General features: G+C 42.8%; 1 protein-coding gene across 2 annotated transcripts in view; it reads right to left on the minus strand.

The window, feature by feature from the left end:
* LOC136437062 (ubiquitin-conjugating enzyme E2 K-like) overlaps positions 1 to 21643 on the minus strand; it is a 78620-nt gene that overhangs the window by 53562 nt on the left and 3415 nt on the right. For both annotated transcript variants that reach the window (XM_066431512.1, XM_066431513.1), the window contains exons 2-4: positions 19261 to 19354; positions 10925 to 10983; positions 341 to 423 (exon numbers count right to left, since the gene is read on the minus strand). In XM_066431512.1, coding sequence (XP_066287609.1) covers positions 341 to 423; positions 10925 to 10983; positions 19261 to 19354 — 236 coding nt within the window. The remainder of the gene's footprint in view (positions 1 to 340; positions 424 to 10924; positions 10984 to 19260; positions 19355 to 21643) is intronic.

Genomic DNA, 21643 nt, shown 5'->3' on the forward strand with positions numbered 1-21643 from the left:
GCCGCGCCTCCATTTTCAGGGAAGAATCTAGCCACACAAACGCGACAAAAACGTTGTATTTAATATCATCACATAGCTTCAAGAAATAAAACACGTTATACTATGTATTTACCACTCACTTCTGTATTTTAAATGCTTCCTGTTCCGGTCTTATCCTTAGAATTCGCTATCTACTGGTATTTCATTTCATAATGTTACATATGTTGTTTTAGTTCGTTCCATTTCGTTCCATTTCGTTCCATTTCGCACTTTCGGGGGACCAGTTACTTGTGGGTAGAACAGAACAGGTTTTGCTTACACAAACCTGTACTACACAAGTGTGAGTGTGACATCTACTTACCACTGATCCTTCAGTATGTCCAGACAGATGGCACCAGTCACAGAGCTGATATTGGGGTGCCAAATCTTCGTGATGAACTTCACCTGAGGTAAAAAAAGAGCGTCAATTCATCAACTCCAAAGGCATTTTATGTGTTCTGGTTCTGCAGAAAATATTTTACCGAATCCAATAAAATAATTGTACAGTCAAACCTGGTCGAGCAACCACCTAGCGCAGGCAACCACCTGCCTTCAAAGGACACATTGAAACAGTCCCGTCCATTTTTACATAGTTAAGACCCTCTCCCAAGCAACCAACTGTCTTCCCAAACCAGCAACCACTTTTTTCAGTCCCAAATGGGCCTTCACCCTCCCCTGAACAACCAAAATTGATTGACAGCTGCATCTAACACAGCAGCGGTCTCTTGAAAATGAGGATTTCTGCAAGCTCTGGCACTCATTCAATTTCAACAGCCATTCATCCAATTTCAACACCAGACTCAGAAACAATTCTTATACACTCTGTATTTTTCACAGTACCAGTAACACCACTGTAAAGATAGATGCAGTTGAATTACAGTTAAAATCTGTTAATGCATCTTTTTGTGTCATCAGTTAAAACCAGTGAAGCACCTACATTGTAAATACTGCACAAAGTACAAATTGAGCCAGTTAGAATTTTGACCATAAAACGTTATATACCATAGAAACTGAATGTACTTGTTATCTCCATGAAAAATGGAGATATAGTTTTGGGTGTGTCTGTGTGTTTGTTTGTCTGTCTGTTTGTTTGTGTTTCCGCACTACTGTAGTCAGCATAACTCAAAAACCTCTTGATGGGTTACAATGATATTTGGTATGTGGGCAGGTGTTGTGAAGGCGAAGTTCAAGGTCAAATTTTGGGCCCCCTGGTATGTGACCTTGGTACAGAGACACCGGCCTATAGTTAGCGGGCATTGTTCTGTCACCCTTTTTGAAGATTGGAGCGATGTTAGCTGTTCTCCAATCCTCAGGAACGTCTCCCGTGGATATTGACTGGGAGAATATTGTCTGTAAGATTGGCGCAATTTGTTCGGCAACAGTTTTCAGGAGGCGAGGTGGTATTCCGTCTGGTCCTGTGGCCTTGCTGGGATTAAGACTAGAGAGCTGTTTGGCTACCCCCTCCACTGAGATGTTAAGGGAGGGGATAGTTGGAGCTACGGGTTCGCCAAGGGTAGGAACGGTGGATTTATCCTCCCTGGTAAACACTGACTCAAACTGGGCCCCCAGTGCATCAGCCTTTTCCTTGGGGTCAGATGTTAGCACCCCCTGATGTCTAAGGGCTGATGCACCAGTAGAGTCCTGTCTGAGAGATTTGACATAGCTCCAAAAGGCCTTGGGATTATCCTCGATGTTGGACTCAAGGTAGTTGGAAACATAATCCCTATGGGCCTTCCTAACTCTCTGTTTAACTCCCTTCCTACACCTCTTGAACTTTGCCCAGGCATCATTGGAGTTTGACCTCCTAGCCTTGGAAAAGAGTTCAGACCGCTTACGAATGGCTTTGCGAATCTGGGGTGTTATCCATGGTTTGCTAGATTGTGGCCTCACTCGTTTCCTGGGAACATGCTTATTGGCAGCACCACTAACGGCTGCCTTAAACAGCTCCCAGTTTTCTGAGGCAGTATTATATATGCTGTGCTTGGTCTGCGAACTCACGGCTGTATGTTACCATATCCTGCTGGAGTGCATCGGTGTTGGCTTTCCTCCACAGGTATATGAGTCGATCTTTCGTGTTTGGGGCTTTACTTGAACATCAATCAGCGGGATGTCATGATCGCTGAGACCTGGCAAGATTTTGACTCTCTCCACTAAGGTGGAATTTGTGGTGAGAAACAGATCCAGGGTGTTCGAAGTTTGCCCTACAGTGTGAGTTGGTTCGCAGACCATTTGTTCCAGACCGCAGTCATTGGCAAGGCTGATGTAACTGCTCGTGAGACTGGATGGGTTAGGAGCGATGGTATTTGCTTCGGGATTCCAGGTCGCATCTGGCAAGTTGAAGTCCCCTGCTAGCCAGATGTGGGCATTGTTGTTATTTTCCCGCATTTGCAGCACTGATCTTTCTAGTGCCGCAAAGTCATCCTGGCCAGCAGTGGGGGGGCGATAGTAGGCCCCAATATAGATGGACTTACTGTTAGCCAGCTGGACCTGGACCCACGTTAACTCGCAGGGACATTCCGGTTCAGGGTGGTGGGTTGCAATGATGTTGTTCTTTACAGCAACAAGCACACCCCCTCCCCGGCCAGCTTGGTCTCTCCTGAACACATTGTACGTGTCCGGAAAGACTTCGCTGGTGCCCACTGACGAGTCCAACCATGTCTCAGTGCCAACAACAATGTCTGGTTGCACAGCTTCGCAAAAGGCATGCAGTTCAGGTACCTTGTTACGGATGGATCGGAAATTGATGACACAGGTCCTGACTGGTTTGGTATGTGTGCGGTCACGAGGGGGTGGGGTAACATTATGCCCGATAGGTGAAGATGTGGCGATAGGAGAGCCAATAGATCTTGCTGGACTGGAACAGGTGCTGGTGTCGAAAGAGGAAAAACAATTAGAAGTTTCAAAGACTGTAGTGTTGAAAAGACTGGAGCTGAAGTTGGGTAGTCCGCAGGAGCAGCAAATCCAGGACACATTAGGGTTGTTGATGGCATTGTAGACCGGTGCTGACATACCCATGCAATCAGTATGATACCATACATCGCATGAGTCGCAGCAGATGGCGTGCCGGCCGTCAACCTTTTCCCACCTGACAGCTTGATGGCATACGCCGCAGGGGTACTTCGGTGCCCTAGGTCCCGGATTCAACTCCACATCTCCAGACAGAAGTATTATGAGGGCTATACAGAAAAGGGTGAGTTTAGGTCTGCGATGAGGTGCCAGTTTAACCTTAGAGTTTATAAAGATAGAGACAAGTGCAAGCTTAGAGGGGTGGATGGCATGTCTGATGTCCAGCAAGGTAGTTAATGAAAATGGACTATTAAAGATTTGGTTAGGGCTGTGAGGGATGCCTTCATGCCTTGGAGTGAAGGGGGAGGGATGGTGTTCCGGACTAACAAGTAAGACAATGAGGTGAATGGTTAGCAAAATGGCGCCCAAAATTAAATATTACGAGTACCGCCAGGTTTTTACAAACGTTGGGTCGTGAGCAGCGGGGGAATCCACGCCTCTCAGCCCAAAAATAGCGAATTGCGAGCCAAAATACCGGGGAAATACGGGCAGAAAAACCTTAACTTTTAATTTTTTGGGGATCCCTGCTTAGCTAAGCCCCCATTTTCAAAAAATCAATAAACGTACCGTCCAAAATAAGAACGTACTGGGTGGATTTTGAGGCTGAAATTATTTGGGAGATGAAAGTAAAGAAAAAGTGTTTATTTATCTTTTTCTTTCAATACAGGAGAGGTCAACCTGCTGAAAAGTACGTTTTTACAGCATGGCACAGATGGAATCTAGAAATTCCGGGAAAAGTCACAAATTTAGATCTACTGTAGATTGCCCCTTTTGAAGATTATCAACGAACCATTCAGCTTTACAACTTAGATGTTTCAGAAATCACAAATATGCAGTAAATTCTCTTTGCACAATTTATTGTAGGCATGCCTGATCTACAGCTTTCAACCTATTTGCAATAAAAAATGCTAATTTGTATTATCGCAACATTTCACGAAAGTCAAAGGTCACCGGATCTCTCAATCCGGTGAACCACCCGGGAGTGACACTGGCCCTGGCCTGCACACTTTTCTGGGAGACATATCTCAACAATCTTTCATCCCCTGCGTAAACTTTTTACATGGTCACATCCTCCGTATTACAAACTACAAGTGTGGTAAGTTTGAAGGTCCAGAGATTTTCCATTTTCACACCGTGCGTAAAAGTGCACTGTCCGTCCCGTGCACACATACTAGTATGTGAGCTGCGACTGGACACGGCATTATAACTTATACACAGACAGGGGGTCGCTCTGCACATGTTCGCAGCTCAAACTCACAATTCTTGTTGCCGCATTGGTATGTAACTTACTTGGTATATCGTTTGCTAGGTTGCATGTGGTGATTGTCTATTTTACAATGTAACAGTGACTATACAATCACAGCAAATAGGGAAGCTATATACCCCGTATCTGCCTGAAGTATTGTAGCCATGCGGAACGGATTATAGCATGGTCTCTATGGCCCAATTTATACAGAGTTTTTCCAGATATCTAAAAATCCGCCGACATATGAGCCAAAGATATCTGGACGCATTTATACACACCGACAGGAAGTACCACAGGACACACGCAGCGCGCTGATTGCACTCCTGACCCTATTTCACCCTTTGTGACTTTTAACATACAGCGCGAGTTTCAATATGGCGGGAGAACCGCCTGTGTTTTTGGTCATGATGAATCAGATGGTATTCTTTCTTTATCTGACTCGCGTGTGGCTAAACATGATATGAGGCAGCAAGCAAGGGTTGAGCGTAGGAGGCGTTTGAGGTACCGGGGAAGACGACAGCGACCGGTCAGAATCAACGCTGTGTTCCTACTCGCTGCCCTTGTCGTGGCGGCGGAGGGGGGAGGGCCGATCCACCGCACCCATCCCTCCTCACGAAGCCTCTCTTGAATGTTAAAGTACGCGTCTCTGTTCCTTGCGGACCTTGTTGCGGACCCCAACCTACAAAGGATCTCCTCCTCCGACCATACGCTGATCAGACAGCGCACCTCCGCATGGCTCCATGAATTGCCGCGACCGGGACCTGGAGCGAGTCCACTTCCCTCCGCCATGATGCCAAGAAGGTTTCCCGTGCTCTATGCTAATTAACTTTATCACCCGCCAAATATGCAAACTAGCGTGAATCCCGACCTCCAGATGTCTACTACACGACACATTCTGTTTAGACGTCCGGCTGGAGTGGTCGGGGACTCCCGCTGAGTTGTCGGGCGAACGCTTCAGAGTGGTCGGCTGAAATTTTCCCGACATCTAAAAAAACCCTCATTAAGACCATAAAATTCCTGTTTAGACACAGAAAAAAGCTGTCGCCTGGCAGATATCTGCAGTCCAGATATCTAGAAAAGCTGTGTGTAAATTGGCCCTATGGCAGGGCAGTGGCACATGCCATTAATTAAAGGGGTACAATTATGAAATTGCATTGTAGTTAGATAAAAGTAGTTACGGTGTAACAAAGGGCCAATTTACACACAGCTTGTCTAGATATCTGGACTGCAGATATCTGCCAGGCGACAGCTTTTTTCTGTGTCTAAACAGGAAGTTTATGGTCTTAATGAGGGTTTTTTTAGATGTCGGGAAAATTTCAGCCGACCACTCTGAAGCATTCGCCCGACAACTCAGCGGGAGTCCCTGACCGCTCCAGCCGGACGTCTAAACAGAATGTGTCGCGTAGTAGACATCTGGAGGTCGGGGTTCACGCTAGTTTGCATACTTGGCGGGCGATAAAACTTCTTAGCATCAAGGACCATTTGTTCCCAAACGGACGACGGACTTCTTTCGTGATGCCAGATCGTTCGGTGGATCGACCCTCCCCCCTCCGACACGACAAGGGCAGCGAGTAGGAACGCAGCGTTGATTCTGACCGGTCGCTGTCGCCTTCCCCGGTACCTCTAACGCCTCTTACGCTCAACCCTTGCTTGCTGCCTCAAGTTTAGCCACACGCGAGTCAGATAAAGAAAGAATACCATATTTATCATGACGAAAAACACAGGCGGTTCTCCCGCCATTTTGAAACGCGCGCAAAAGGTTAAATAGGGTCACGAGTGAAATCAGCGCGCTGCGTGAGTCCTGCGGTACTTCCTGTCGGTGTGTATAAATGCGTCCAGATATCTAAGGCTCAGATGTCGGCGGATTTTTAGATATCTGAAAAAACTCTGTATAAATTGGGCCAAAGACATTGTGCATCACCACGCCAAACCAAGCAAACAATATGCCAAGTTACACACCAATGCAACAACAGGACCGTGAGTTCTAGCTGCGAACGTGCAAACAAAAGCATTTCCAATACTCCCAGAAGGAGGTCATCCTCCGTCCAGGAGTAATAACTTGAGCAAATAAAACACATCATATATAAAAACAAATTTCACAGAGATTTTGGGTCTTCAGACTCTTGTTTGCATAGCCGTGCAATGGAACATAAGAACGGATCTGCTGCAGGACTTTTTTCATGATTATCTATTTTGGGCCGCAGCTATTTAGAGTGCATTGGCGTACCAACTGTGACATGTGGTGCCTAAGATAACTAGTGTATGCGGCACCGTTGTACAGTGTCAGATTAATGTTTGGTTTGGAACAGATTACGCAAGGCACCTTCATATTGGGTACTATGTTGAAAACATAATTTTCCTGAGATAATAGTTAACAGGGCTCGAAATTCATTTTTGGAAATAGGTGCACTGGTGCACCCAACCAAAAAAGTTAGGTGCACAGAATGAATTTTGGGTGCACCACATAAAATAAAGTTAAATGTCAGCAAAGCAATAATTTCAAAGTTAACGCTACTGCCTCTCTTAAGAACTTCAATCTGTACTTCTAAGTAATACATATATATATATATATATATATATATATATATATATATATATATATATATATATATATATATATATATATATATATATATATATTTATATATATATATATATATATATAGTAAAGTAAAAAAAAGGCTTGTATTGCTTTTTCCGATACTTATATTTCAATAATATTCTTTATACTAGTGTACAATACTACTTTTACCCTATGGCCTACAAAAATATCTAGGTGCACTGGTGCACCCACAGTAAAAAATCAGGTGCACATGCACCCACTATTTCGAGCCCTGGTTAATGATTTGGAAGAGTGACACAAAATGTAGTAATGGCGACAAAAACAATGTACACGATACATTCAATGATTACCAGAATACTCAAAAGGCCGCTTGTTGACTAATCATACAATGATGCGTAGGCGTAAAGGTGTCGAATGAATGGTTCCAAGCATTACCAGTACCGCCAGAAGGAAGATTAATATGGCTGAAGTGGCAGAGGAAGAACATACTGGGAGTTCTATGACATCCTGGACTCTTTTTATAACATGGGGCGGAGGGAGCAGTGGCGCCGTCCAAGTTTCTTGAGTGTGAAAGGAAACTGATGTACGTTTTCGTGTTATGCCATTGTCATACAAGTCATCCAGAAATTTTCCCAGTGTGTATCAGGTCTAATGTAGATCAGAATGAGCATTGGTCGAGAACGGACCATTAGGGCACTCCAGCATTGATGCTGTGAGATTCTGACGACCTTCAGAGATCTGCCCTACAAGAAAGACTTCATTATAGAATGAACCTTGCTGGAGAATCCATAACTGGCAAGTTTGTGTAGCAAGCCTCTATGCTAAACATTGTCCAAAGCCTTTGATATATCCAAGGCTGCAGCTCTGGACACAAAGCTACCGAGGTAGGCTTTGGAACTCGAATTGGCGCAATTCAAAACTCGACTTTCCCCACGTAGATGCCCAATTCGCGGCGCGAATAGCGCCACCAGGGGGCTAAACTATGTATTGTTTTCATCAGTGGTTTCTCTCATCTGAGACGGTAGGAAATTTAGGAATGTTTGAACTTTGATATGAGTCATGACGCAACTAAGTAAGATGCATACGAGAGCGGCATTATTACCTTCGCCAAGAAGGTTATGCAGAGGGTAGCGTTTGTATGTACAGTATGTATGTATATATGTATGTATGTTTGTAGAAGACCAGAATAACAAAAGAACGCCTGGATGGATTATCTTGATATTTGGTATGTTGGTAGGTCTTGGTGAGACCTGAAAACGATTAGATTTTGGGCCCCCTAGCGGCTTGTTATGGTACTATAGGGGAACTTCCTGTTTTGATATCTTATGTTCTGGACATGCTATGGTCCTGATTTTTGAGTGGTAGATAGCTCTTTGGACAGAGAGTAAGTGTTATTGATTTGGGCCCCCTGGCGGCTTTTTCTGGAACTGCAGGAGCAGGTTTTGCTTCAGACTGTGAAAGGGAATAACACAAGAAGGGCTTGATGGATGGTCATGATTTTTGGTAAGTGGATAGCTTGAGTGATGATTTACATGATAAGATACTTATTATGCAAATCAGTATCCAATTTACATAATTAATGAGGAAAGTTTATACATCAGCCAAATTCCATGATAGGACTCTCAAACATGTGACATATGTAACTGGTGGTGCGTACCGGTTCGGCCAAACCGGTTCCGGGCTTGTTAAACATTTCGGTTCAAGTCCAAAACAAATGAAACGCTGAGAACTGGTTCCGGACTTGTAAAAATAAATAGCACTTCTGTATATATGTACATCCTCTGTTTTGTACATCTAAAACCTTCCATAAATCACGAACTTTGCGACGGAAAAGACATTTAGTTATCGCTAAGTTTGCTTCTAAATGTCAGCCATTATTGAAATCTCACAACTTCTCGCGAGATATGGGTGACGTCAGGGGAACCTAGCAATGTGATTGGCTTAGCCATGACATGGGTCACGTGGTTCACAGTGGGCGCCATTTTGGACCTGACTTTCTGACAAAGTCCTGCATTGCCGGGAATTGTAGCCAGGAATTGAAGCCGGGAATCTACTGCATGGGGAATGATGCGTGTCACAGGGGGCAAGTCGGCAGTTTGTGACAAATTCCAGCTGCGTATGGAAGTGATCCAGTGTGTCAGGGACCGTCAAAATATTTAGCAAGGCTCTTTAGACGCGACATGTACATGTAGGTCACCAGGCTTGGTAGAGAGCATAATGTTCTGAATATACACTTTACGTTGTTCTGCAGTTGGTCTGTGTGTGAATTAGGGTTGGATACCGGTTTGGCTTAATAAGGTCCAATTCCAAGTTTAGATCCAGAGATTTAGGTTCAGGTCCGGACCTGAACCTGGACCTGATCCTGTCCAGTTGATGTTTTGTTTTATTAGACCAATATTAAGCATGGAGAATTAATACTGACACGCTCGACTATAGTTTCTTGGTGAGAAGACTTTCAAGATAAACCAGTATTTGATATTTGAATGTTACACTTATTTTGAATGCCTTTTTTGTCAGAGGGGAGACTCAAAACACTTTTTATCAAACAAAATTGAAACACATATTTGTACTTTGTTCAGGTTTTTTTGGACTCAGGTTTTAGGCTTTCAGGTTTTTTGGGCTCGGTTCTTGGATGTTATAAAGGTCCGAATCAGGTCCAGCGAACCGGTATCCACCCCTAGTGTGAATTATCTTTCCCTAGAGGGCTTACAAGTCCGGACTTACGAACCGAAACGTGGGTTTTGGTAGGCACCACTATATGTAACTGAGGAAGAGAGAAATATTTATAGATATCAACTATGCAAATGAAGACCTCATTTGCATAATTAATGAGAAAATACTATGACCCAAGATGGGCTTGATGGATGGCCATGATTTTTATGCAAATCAGATTCTAATTTGCATAATTAATGAGGAAATTTTAAAAACTCGCTGTAATCCTTGATATGACTATTAAATTATGTGACATTTGTAACTGAGAAAGACAGGAATGTTGATAGATGGAAAATATGCATATGAAGACTTAATTTGCATAATAAATGAGACAACTTGTACAATACTGGTAAATGACGTCAATTTCATACTTGTGGCATTTGGAAGTTCTGTGAATGTCAACATCGTTGAATCAAATTATGCTAATAAAGACCTCATTTGCATAATGGATGATAAATGTGAGCATAACCTTCTTTGCTAAGCTCATACTTTGGACAACCTCTGTTATTTGGGTAGAGAAGACGATCAACTGGTATGATTTATAATTGATGAGAAACACTCCTAATACGTCAGTTATAAAGGTTAAAATCATTTGGCGAAAGTATGAGGTCGTGGAACTCTAGTTCTGTGTATGTGCTTGTGTGTATCTCTTGTAGGGCATATATTCGTAATAAAGTTTTGCTTTGCTAAACTAACTGTCTTTTTTCTGTGCCCATTTCGTATACAATATACATGTAGAAGCGAGGTTTGTGTGTTACTTTCGATCTTGACTCCATGCATGATAATATAACCAGCTGCTGCCGCGCCACGTGCCTGCGAAGCTGGTGTGTTACGCCGAAGGGCGGTTATGCCGGCTATACAGATACAGATGATGGCCCACGCCTTCCCCCCAAAATCAAGCTGATACCCTTCTGTAATTTTTCACCAAAAGAGTTTCAGGCTGGCTAGAAAACTAGGACATACTGACAATACTTTACAGATGTTAGGAAATCCTCTCTTCTTCAGGCATTGATTGAAGAGCTTGGTCAGGATTGGAGATAATTCAGGCGAGAGGTTCTATCCCTAATTGCAAGTCACAGGGGAAATACTCAAATAGTCAAGCAAATACACTGTGAGATCACATTTTAGTAGCACAGTAGCTTACATGTCAATTTTGAAATTTTCCAGAGGGTACTTTTATTCCAGGGGGTACTTTTATTATATTTTGAAGATTTGTCTGGGGGGTACTTTTATTTCAGAGGGTACTTTCATTTGAAAGATGAGAGTATACTTGAAGCATATGCATGGTACCACAGCAACAATGGAATAGAAACTCTTACCTTAGGAGGGTTGAAAGGGTATGTTTCCGGTATCTTTATCTCCAACAGAAATCTGCCACCTGAAATTCAGAGAAAACATGGTACAGGTTATCTCTTTTATTAATATTAGTTAATTTAGACCACATCAATTCAATTCCTTGGTTATTCAATATTCAGTAATAAGGGAGTGAGCAGACAAAAGGAAAACGGAACATGCATCCTACGGTAGACCCAGGTAGACCCAAATGCTACGACAGGAGCCACAAGGTCAACACACTACTCTCACCTCTCAAATAAACGTACCGGTACGTTTATTTTTTTTCGCCTCAAAATCTGCCCAGTACTTTCTTATTTTAGACGGTACGTTTATTATTTTTCTAAGAATTAGGATTTTGCTAACCAGAAATCCCTCTAAAATCGAAATTTTATTCATTTTCTGCCCATATTTCCCCTGTATTTTTACTAGTAATTCGTTATTTTTCGGCCTAGCGGCGTTGATTTCCCCACCGCTATGACCGGCGGCGGCCTTTGTGAACTCTGATATTTCAAAATACAATTGTCATGTAAATAACTTTGACAGTCTGTTTACATCGTAAACCAAAGCATGCTGATCAAAAAACGTGTCGAGTATAGTAACGTTAAGTTAGACTTGCACAGGGAAGAATTTGATGACCGCTGTCGGTAGCGCAGCGGAAGAATAATTCGTTCACAGAAGCTTTATTACACGTAAAAACAACAATCAAAACTTAACTTCCCTTGTGATATGTGTTTTGAGGCCGCAAAATCTAAGAACGGCACAAAACGAGCGGTAAACAACAGCATGTTTTGCCATCGAAACATGGCGGCGGCACCATCAGGCGTGGTGACAGTAAAACTAGCAGCATATTGCACAGTGCAGATTACGATCTTTAAAATGATACCGTAAACGCGTGGAAAATATTTTATTTTGTGGCAACGATGGACACAGAATTCTATCTATATTTTAGGAGGGCTTGTATTTTAGAATAACGGTAAGATTTTCCAAATTTAGCGGTAAAGGGCCGTTTCTATTGTCAACATGTAATCGGTAAGTTCTTCGTATTTGCGGCCTGAGACGCTGTGCTACTTTTTCAGTCGAGCTCTGTTCAATATTAAGGTACCGGGTTAGACTAGAGTTCGAATCTGACCGGGGGTTGGGTCATGACCCGGTAATCTGCCGGAAGTGCGTGGTCGTCACCCTGATTTCTGCCCGAGATTGCTTGGTGATGGTTTTAGCTGTGCATAAATATTTTGAATCTTCTGAAAAGCCCGTGAGTTGTAGTATTTTTGGGCGCGGTGCAGTTGGTTCGCTATTGAAGCCTTTTATGTATTAGTCCGCGGCAACGGTGATGCGGTTTTCTCGCCTCGTGACCCAAATAGCATCGTTTTTAATGCATTTTCACCGAATTTGCGTCATCGGAGATTGCGAAAAAGTTATCACATGACTTTTTAATTTTTTTCATTTTTCAGAGACACCATTTACTAAGCTTTCTCAGCATATATGCCGTGACCCCAGGAAAACTCGTTTTTTCCGAGCAGGTTTGATCAAAAAAGTGTAAAAAAAGGATAATTTTCGGGTGCAAAATTTACATTTTACTATGGTTTCTACCCAAAGTAAAGGGACAACGGACAATACAGATAAATACATCGGAAAACATCAGAAAACCACTTTTCGACCATGTGATTACATTTTCCGTCCTACTTTTCTTGGCGGAATTGTAGCCCGTCGATCAGAGGGTGTCGGCCTACATACGAAATCGCAAAAAAACTCCGGGTCTCGTTGTGGGCTCAACAGCGGGAACTCGAAATCCAAGCGCCTCACAAAAACTTTTGTTCTCGAAGCTATGGAGTAAAAGTTCATGGACACAACCCTTTTTTTTGGTGTTCATATTTGTTTTTTTAGGGGGGTAATGTCTTTAGAAAATATGATTAGGAACAAATTAGCTGATGATTTTGATTATATGTCAGTAATGATAAAAGTAATGATAAAAGATAATGAAATTCATGTTACAACAATTTTCCTTGATCACTTGCTGCAAGTTCCAAGTAGAAAATGCATATTCACTGTATCATGTACATTTTCACTTGTTGAATTTGAAGCACCGTGGCCCCCGGTTAGGGGTCATAGCGGGGAACCGATGCCCAATTTTTCAACATTATTATTATATTTTATCGAAGTGGCGAGGAAGATCATCATGATTTGAACAAGCGTACAGTTTTTCTGTTCAATATTCATAAATCATATACTTAATAGATATGGTCCTCAGGCATAATTGAATAGATGCAACCTACCTGCTTATTATCTCATTTCCTTCGGACAGTCGTGTGGACACAGTTTACCTCGACTGTCAATTTTGACATTTTCCGGGGGGTGCTTTTATTTCAGGGGGTACTTATAAGTTATATTAGATTTTGAAGATTTTTCGGGGGGGTACTTATATTCCAGGGAATACTTCTATTTGAGAGGTGAGAGTAGGCTGTAATGTTCCAAACAAAGAATTTTGCCACAAGATTCTTTTCCACCTATCAATGTAGGTCTTTAACTCAGTTGGATTATGCTTTTTCTCTTATAATCTATCGAACTACATTATTTCAGATTGTTAACATTATTTGCTAGGAGTATTACTTGGCAGGCCTCAAAATTAACTTTTTCCCCTACTGTCCCAGCATTGTCCAAAAAGTGGATTTCAACTATCCCGAAAGTGTCCCAACCAGGGCCAAAGATGTGAACTTAGTGTGTGTGTGTGGGGGGGGGGGGGGGGGGGGTGTCTAAATTCAGTTCCAGAGGTTCATGTTCAGGTTCGGACCTATACTCAAGTCTGGACCTGAACCCAAGCCATGGGAAATGTGTGTGACAAATATTTTTCAGTTATATACAAAATTGCATATTGGCAAACATTTTGCATGAAATTTTAATAATATAGAACATGCAAAATACTATCAGACTCCTGCAGGTAATCTTGCAGGGCAAACCTTAATCAAGTTAATGAGGTGTGACCGTCCCTCTGCTGATCCCCTGTCAGGGGAGCAGACATGTGCCACAGCCTAGCTGGTACAGGCTTGCCTTTCACTAGCCTGGATGATAAATAATGATTGATTTAGAGAGGACTAGTGCCACACCAGGGAGTGTGTCACCAGTCTACAATTTCACAAGGGAGCTTCTCACTGTGTGACTTAAAATCAAATCCAGTCGCACAGCCTAATTTCCAGGTTCGATTGTCCCAAATATGTCCCAAATATGTCCCAAATTGATTTTTGAGTTTTCATGGACCAAATGTTGGTGGCCCCCAGGACATCGGGACACTGTTAACTTTGAGCCCTACTTGGTGTGTCCAAGAGTCTTATTTGTGGCCCCAATTTTTTATAGTGGCGGACCGAAATTTTTGCCGGAGAGCCCAATTTTTTTGGATTGGGAGCACACTGCTCCTACTCAGTCCTAGGTCAAAAGTTAGTCTGGATCCCTGAATGCATGCCAGGAGTAGACAAAGCCCTAAACAACAAACTGCCACCCTACATGCCCCGGATGTTTGCGTACTGCAGAGACCAGAGTACACGTATAACCAGACAAAGCACAAGCAGTCAGCTGGTTGTCCCCAAACCCAAGCGAGAGATCTTCAGAAGATCGGTAGCCTACCGCGGACCAAATGTCTGGAACAGCCTACCGCGAGACACACGTACGGCTCCGAATCTGACTTCCTTTAAGAGACTCTTGAAGTAACGGAAATGAAGTAAACGAACGGACACGGACCATGAACCAGCTTTCGCCCTACTTTATGTTGTATGTTGTAGAAATTGTATATTGTTGTACCATAAATATGTAATGATATATGTTGGTAGAGTTATTAGGACTCAAATGACTGTGTATCTCTGTTATATTGTATCTGACCCTTACCTCTCCCCTCATGACCTCAATGAAAAGCGGCCTGCGTGCCGATTTGAGCTTATCATGAATAAACAAAGGTTCAAACAAACAACATTGTAGTGGAGACTTGGACTTGATATTGGCCAGTAAAATCCTATATTTCCATTCATTTTCCACATTCCTGTCAGCCTCAGAGCTTTCTTAGAGAACTTTTTTCCAAATGGCGTTGTCTAAATCCCACCCAATATTGAGAACAGCTTGACACCGTGCCTTTGCTGACTTGATATTTATCTTTGCCGAGTACTAGTACTCAGGAAGATTATGTTTTCGGTTGAAAAATCTGTTGGGTGGGTCTGTATGTATGTCAGGAGCATAACTCAAGAAAACTTCAATGAATATTTATGATTTTTGGTAGGTGTGTAGTGGTTGTGCAAAGGAAGGTCAAGTTCGAAAATGGTTTACCTTGCGTTTTTCAACAGTACTGCAGCGGACTTTGATTTTTTTGTGTTTGTATGTAGGCAAAAAAAGTGACGGAAACGTTGATGGATCTTCATGATTTTTTGCAGGTGTGTAGATGTTGTAGAAGCGGTGGTCAAGTTCAAAAATCGTTCCCCTGGCATTTTCCGTCGGTACTGCAGCGGGCTTTGTGTGTATGTGTATTTGTATGTCGCCAACATAACTCGAGAAGCTGTCGATGGTTCTGCATGATACTTAGTGGGTGGGTAAGGTTTACAGAAAGGAAGGTCAAGTTCGATAATGGGCCTTCTAGCGGGTATCTAAAGTATTGCAGCGGAGCTTCAAAGTTTGGGGTGAAATTTTCTGGAGGCGCCAGGTTCATGATTTTTTTATAGTGGATGGGTCTTGGGGCAGGAAACACGTGGTGTAAGTTTGGGCCTCTTGACGACTTGTTTTGAGCTGGAGTGGGCCTTTATGTATGAAACTTTGGAGGAGGATAACTCATGCAGGGTTTTGTGTATCTTCATTGCTTTTGGTACGCAGGTACCTTAGGTGATTATTAACATAATGAAATGTATAGTATGCAAATTGGGACTTCATTTACATAATTAAAGAGAGTAATGTATAATCCCATTGAAAGCTGTTACTCGACCTCAATTCAGGGACACTTGGAGGATTGCCTGGCTTGGGATTTAGCCTCTCTTTACATTATACTTTTGCCGTCAGCGCCACTGGCGTCAGCGCCACTGGCGACAGCGGGAACCCCGTGTAAAGACAATTCCCGTCGACGTAGTCCCGCTGTCAACAAATTTTCTCCCGTCAGCTTCGAAGCCGTCGCCCGTCAGCACAGCGGGAGTCCCCGTCAACTTCAAACTCCGTCTAAAGAGAATACGTCGGGCTCGCGTCAGCGGGAGTCAGGGTTTCGGCGATTAGCATAAAGTACGCCTTGATTAGCATACTGTAAGTCTACTTAGATCCCCGGTATATATATAGAGAGAGAGATTCGCGGGATCCGCGGCGACTTTTGTGCCGTGCATTCATTTCCCCGCGGATATATTTATCGTACTTGTGCCCCCCTCCCCACATTTACGAGTGATGAGCATGGAATATCTACACATAAACAAGGCTTTGCATTGTAGTTTGATACGGGCGGGGAGACGCCGTCTACCGTTGTACAATCATACAATTTTGTTTCTTGCTTTTGTTATGCTTACGCCCGATACTTTCTACAAGATGGCGAAATGCAAGCACCGCAGGTGTCTGTCAGATTTCCGGGCGGTGTGTCTAGAGACGTCGCGACAGCGGCCTCCCGACAGCGGGAAATTTCGCCGCTGACGCGAAAAACGTAGTGTAAACTGCGCCTTAGGTCACCCAGCTGTGTGCCAGCTGTGCGCCCTTCATTTGGTAATAACTCGAGAAGGGGTCAATGGATCATCATGATTTTTGGTTTGTTAATAGCTAAAGTTATAATTTGATTTAGATAGATGGTAATTATGCATATGGGAGCCAATATGCATAATTGATGAGGAAACACCATAATTCCATAGTGATCAATGGCAGGAATTCGATACTTGTAGCATCTGAAAGTTCATTAAACTTGTTACATATATCAGCACACTCTACACATATACTAGTCCTGTACCACCAAATGATTTTTAACACTATCTAGACTGGACTCACCCCCCCCCAGCATAACTCTCCATAATAAGCCTTGATTATTTGGCGAAGATAAAGTGTTCGTGGAACTCTAGTTAGATCTAGAGCTGGGTGAAAGAAATTTGATGGGGATGACTCTAGCCTAAAGTTAACATGACTTAGTTCATAGAAGACATACATTTATATTGCAAAGACGCAGACAAACAGTTTCAAACCAATACCTCCCAATGAACACCAAATGACCTGGAAATTGGCAGTGATAACTTGGCAGGAGTTTTTGTGTTTTGTGGATACCCATTACATCTTTCCGACCAAGAAGCATGTGCATATGTGCAGTAGGAGTTCTTGACTGGAGACCTAGAATTAGCTTACCTACTTTATTCTGCATTCTTTGCAACTTCTGAATATGTACCATACTGGCACCATCCTACACCGTGCTGGCATAAGTTAAGTGAGGAAGGAAAATAGTATTATACAATGTTACCAGAGTGGTCTGTGTCATAAACGGGCGAATTTGCCGCATCACCCAGATTGCACGCTTCAACTTGGTCAACACAGTACCCACATGTGCGTCCCATCTAAGTTCTTTGTCCACTGTGACACCAAGGTACTTATAGGGCGTATTCAGTCACGTGACCCTCCCCCTAGCAACGAGCACTGTCGGCCATTTTGGTGCTCACTTTATAGTGGAGCCCTATGGAACTCTCCGTATAAATAGCAGATGATTTCTACGCCATTCACAATTTCCCTTCGAAACGTTTTGTCTCACAATCATGGTGTTTTGCCTCGTGGTCAGATGTTGGATTGGGACTGATAAAGCACACACTGATCGGGTAACAGTAAGATTGGTTTGGCGTTTCTCGTGTAGGTGAGGGAACATACGAAGGGACTAACGACTGAAACAAAAGTGGATTTCTGATATACGAACAGCGGATCTAAATAGTTGAAGTTTGAGAATCAACTTGAGTGCACGTGTATGGAAACCTTTTGTATCTGGTTGAAAAGCAAATTACAGGCCCGTTGTGTAACACAGTCGCGGCACCGTGTAGTCGTTGCTTGAGATACGTTCGTAAACTGGGGGTCTTTCAACGTCGAACTTTCCCGATCATAACGTACTCCCTGTCAACAAAATTTTTCACGACACTCAAGACACTGTACTACGTGGTTGCAGGCCTTGGAACACTTGTATGCTGTGAACTAATTCTCTGTTAACAGTTTAGCGGCCATGTTTGTAGGCTGCTGGGGAAAACCTAAATTCCTCGCTCGTCGATAATGGGTCCTTTCCAGTAGGTGAATTTGGATTTTTGTAGCGAAAAGGATGTGAGGCTGGAGACTCTTTGCATATAATAAAACAGCGATCAGACGACTTCGCATTCCTTGGAAATTTAGAGACCGCCGGACACCGAGAAACTTTGCTGCAGGGTGAGCACCAACATGGCCGCCCACGGAGGGCAGGGGTGATGACGTCACGTGAATACGCCCTATAAGCTGGAATTACATCCAGAGCTTTCCCATTCATATGCAAATGTAACTGATTCGTGCTCAAAAGACGCTTATTGGTTCCAATGAGCATAGCCTTGCACTTGCTTGAGTTCACAGACAAGCTTTTGGCTACAAACCAGTTGAACAGTCTGTCTAAATCAGACTGCAAAGATAGTTGGGTGGTTTCAAGGTTTGGATAACTGACATATACAACGGTATCATCAGCATACAAGGCAATTTTACATGTAAGTAAGCAGCTAGGCATGTCGTTAACATATAAGATGAATAAAAGCGGCCCCAGTATGGAGCCCTGGGGGACTCCATACCTTACACTTACAGTGCAAAAATCTGACGTGTGACCATTGACTGATGTAAAATGGGATCGATCAGACAGATAAGACTGGAACCACTTGGCAGACTGTCCAACTATACCATAGGCTGCTAGCTTTTGCAATAAGATACTGTGTTTTATGGTGTCAAAAGCTTTCAACAGATCTATGAAAACTGCACCAGTGATGTTACCACTATTAATTGCATTATACCATTCCTCGGTAACTAAGTGTAAAGCAGACTGGGTTGAATGTTTCCGACGGAAACCGGACTGTCGACTGGAAAGAAGGTTGTTTTCAGTCAGAAACTGGTAGACCTGGGTGTGAACTGCACGTTCAAGAATCTTGGAAATGGCTGGCAGAATACTGATGGGTCTGTAGTTAGTTGCTTCTGTTCTGTCTCCAGCCTTGAAGATTGGTACAATCCTCGCCTTTTTCCAGTCAGTAAGGAATTCTGATGTTGATAACGATAAACTACTAAAAGTATTATACTACTGATAGTACTATGATATTTTCTGCTACCACAACCATGTAATGATGAACGGGGAACTGACCTTCATATGGGGTCTCGGGTGGTCCTGCTATCTCCCCTCGAAGTTCAGTGAAGTTATCATCGATTAGCTCCACTCTGATGTTACATTTGGCAGCCTACAATAGGAAAACATACATATACATGTACAGTCAAACCTGCCCAAGGCGACCACCCGGGGGACCGAGGAAAAGCGGCCGCATTGGACAGGTGGTGGCCTTGAAGAGGATTGACTCACAACATATTTCCAAGTTGAGATGTTATCAATACAGTATTACAACGATGGATGGGACTCAACATGATGTGATTTTATAGACAGCATAACTACCACCGGGTTTAATTTCATACTTTTGACAAAACACTGTGTCTGCCTCTCTCGATCGAATAGCACCCTCCCGCATTCACACGTTACGTCAAATAGTACACGCACTCACACATTACATCTTATTAGTAAGGCATAGGATTTAGAGCCCTAGCAGAAAACCTGCTGACCCAAGCCTTCTTTTAGGCTCCGACCGCTGGATAAATGGGTCAAAATGTTTTCGACCTGACAAATGAATGTTGAAAACGTGACGTTGAGATTTCCCTGGCTGAGCCCATGACCGCATCAAAAGATGGAGTGCAGCAAAACATACAGCGTCAGCGATCACAAGCAAGCAGTGCCCAATAAAGATTTGTGAGATTCATGGATGAAAAAGAAAAGATAGCGTCGGTCCCCCAAGAACATGTCTTGCCGATATCTTTGCCCGCTGTGAAGTCATTTTTTGGCGGTATTTAGTGAGACACTACAAATTTTTGACAAAAATACGAGAAATGGGCAGTGATTTCTGTGAAATCTGCCTTTTTATGTACCACATGCACGTACATGTATATCTGCCTAGAGTGATTCTAGATTTGTTTGCGTACTACAGAGGGATTTTAGATGCGTAGCTGTTTTGATAATTACAGTTAATGTTAATGTTCCACGGGCAGTATCTGTAAATCAGCATGCAATTCAGCCGTCAGGCTGCCGTATGCTGCTTTGTGCAATAAACCAATCACAGGTGTTACAATTTTTTTCATTTGGAACTCGAGCAACACATTCATTATGGACTGTAGCAGACTGTTTTTGATAAAGTGGTTAGAAAGCATTGGTATCTCAGCGAAATAATTTAGTTCACTGTGATACGCTACTTGCATTTGTGAACAACTACTACTTGAACGTAGCTGCCATGCATGGCGCTGCGAGCTGCATGTTTGATTCCGGGTTATGCTTCCACGTCCTTTAACATGAATTTCCTTGGTTATGAATGACTTATTGATGTGTGTTGATTATGAATAACTTAACCATGTTTTATGTTTATCTTTATGAAACTTTACTTAACTATGTTTATTTTTATGAAAATTTAGGGTCCATCGATAAAGTGCAGTCAAACTATAGGGAAATCGACATTGGCATACGCTTTTCCGATAGGAATCCGTAGGTGTTGTCGTCCCACGAGAACACCGATGATAAACCGATACATTCCCAAAATGCACAGGAAATTATATAGGTAAATAAGAAAATTATGTACCCAGCAGAAACCCGACCTCCCCGTGCACTGTGCATTCAGATGACAGCTCTATGCATGAACTTGGGTTCTTAACAATTTTATATTCACCACTATAGATGAAAAACATGGCTCACTCACCACTGTAGATGAAAAACATGGCCCACTCATGCATAATTCCACAATTACAAAATGAAATCCATCCGAAGGGGACGTCTGAACACAATGCTCGAGGAGGTCGGATATATGTGGTGTTGGTAACGGAATGATACCAGACTTGTGTCGGTTTTTCCCTGCAGCTTTTCTCGATGTTGGACCCGATACAGATCCAGAAATCAAGTCAAATCAATGGAGTTCGACCGTTGCTTTCCCGATAGTCTTCCTACATATTTCCGACGAACGTCGGGAATGTATAGGATTTGACGCATAAAGGTCATTTGCGGTCATGATGGGTGTGAGGTCCAGATGATTACGATAATGTAGCAATATCTGGTCGGACGAGTTAAACATTTTGTTTCATCATGTTCTAATTACCGTAAATTTTCCTTCATCTATTTTGTCAAAAAGCAAATCAGGTCATTGAATTATCATCGTGTTATATTTTTGCTGTTTTTTTGTTTGTTTGGTGTACTTTTTTTTTTTTTTAAAACTCCGTAGCTATTGCTATTCGTGGATAGTTGACCAGTACATCATGCTGTTGATAGCTGCATCTCATGTATTCCATATTCGTCTTTTCAGATTCGTGACAACCGGCGGGCCAGTTATACCGGCCGTGCTTGAGGATGGGGACGGACTTAAAGGAAGATAAAGCAGTTACATAGGCCAGATATCGGACAGATCGATTCATCTTCTTAAAAAGACAATTGTTCATTGATTTTT

Source organism: Branchiostoma lanceolatum, chromosome 6, assembly GCF_035083965.1.
Source record: "Branchiostoma lanceolatum isolate klBraLanc5 chromosome 6, klBraLanc5.hap2, whole genome shotgun sequence".
NCBI classification, from domain to species: Eukaryota; Metazoa; Chordata; class Leptocardii; order Amphioxiformes; family Branchiostomatidae; genus Branchiostoma; species Branchiostoma lanceolatum.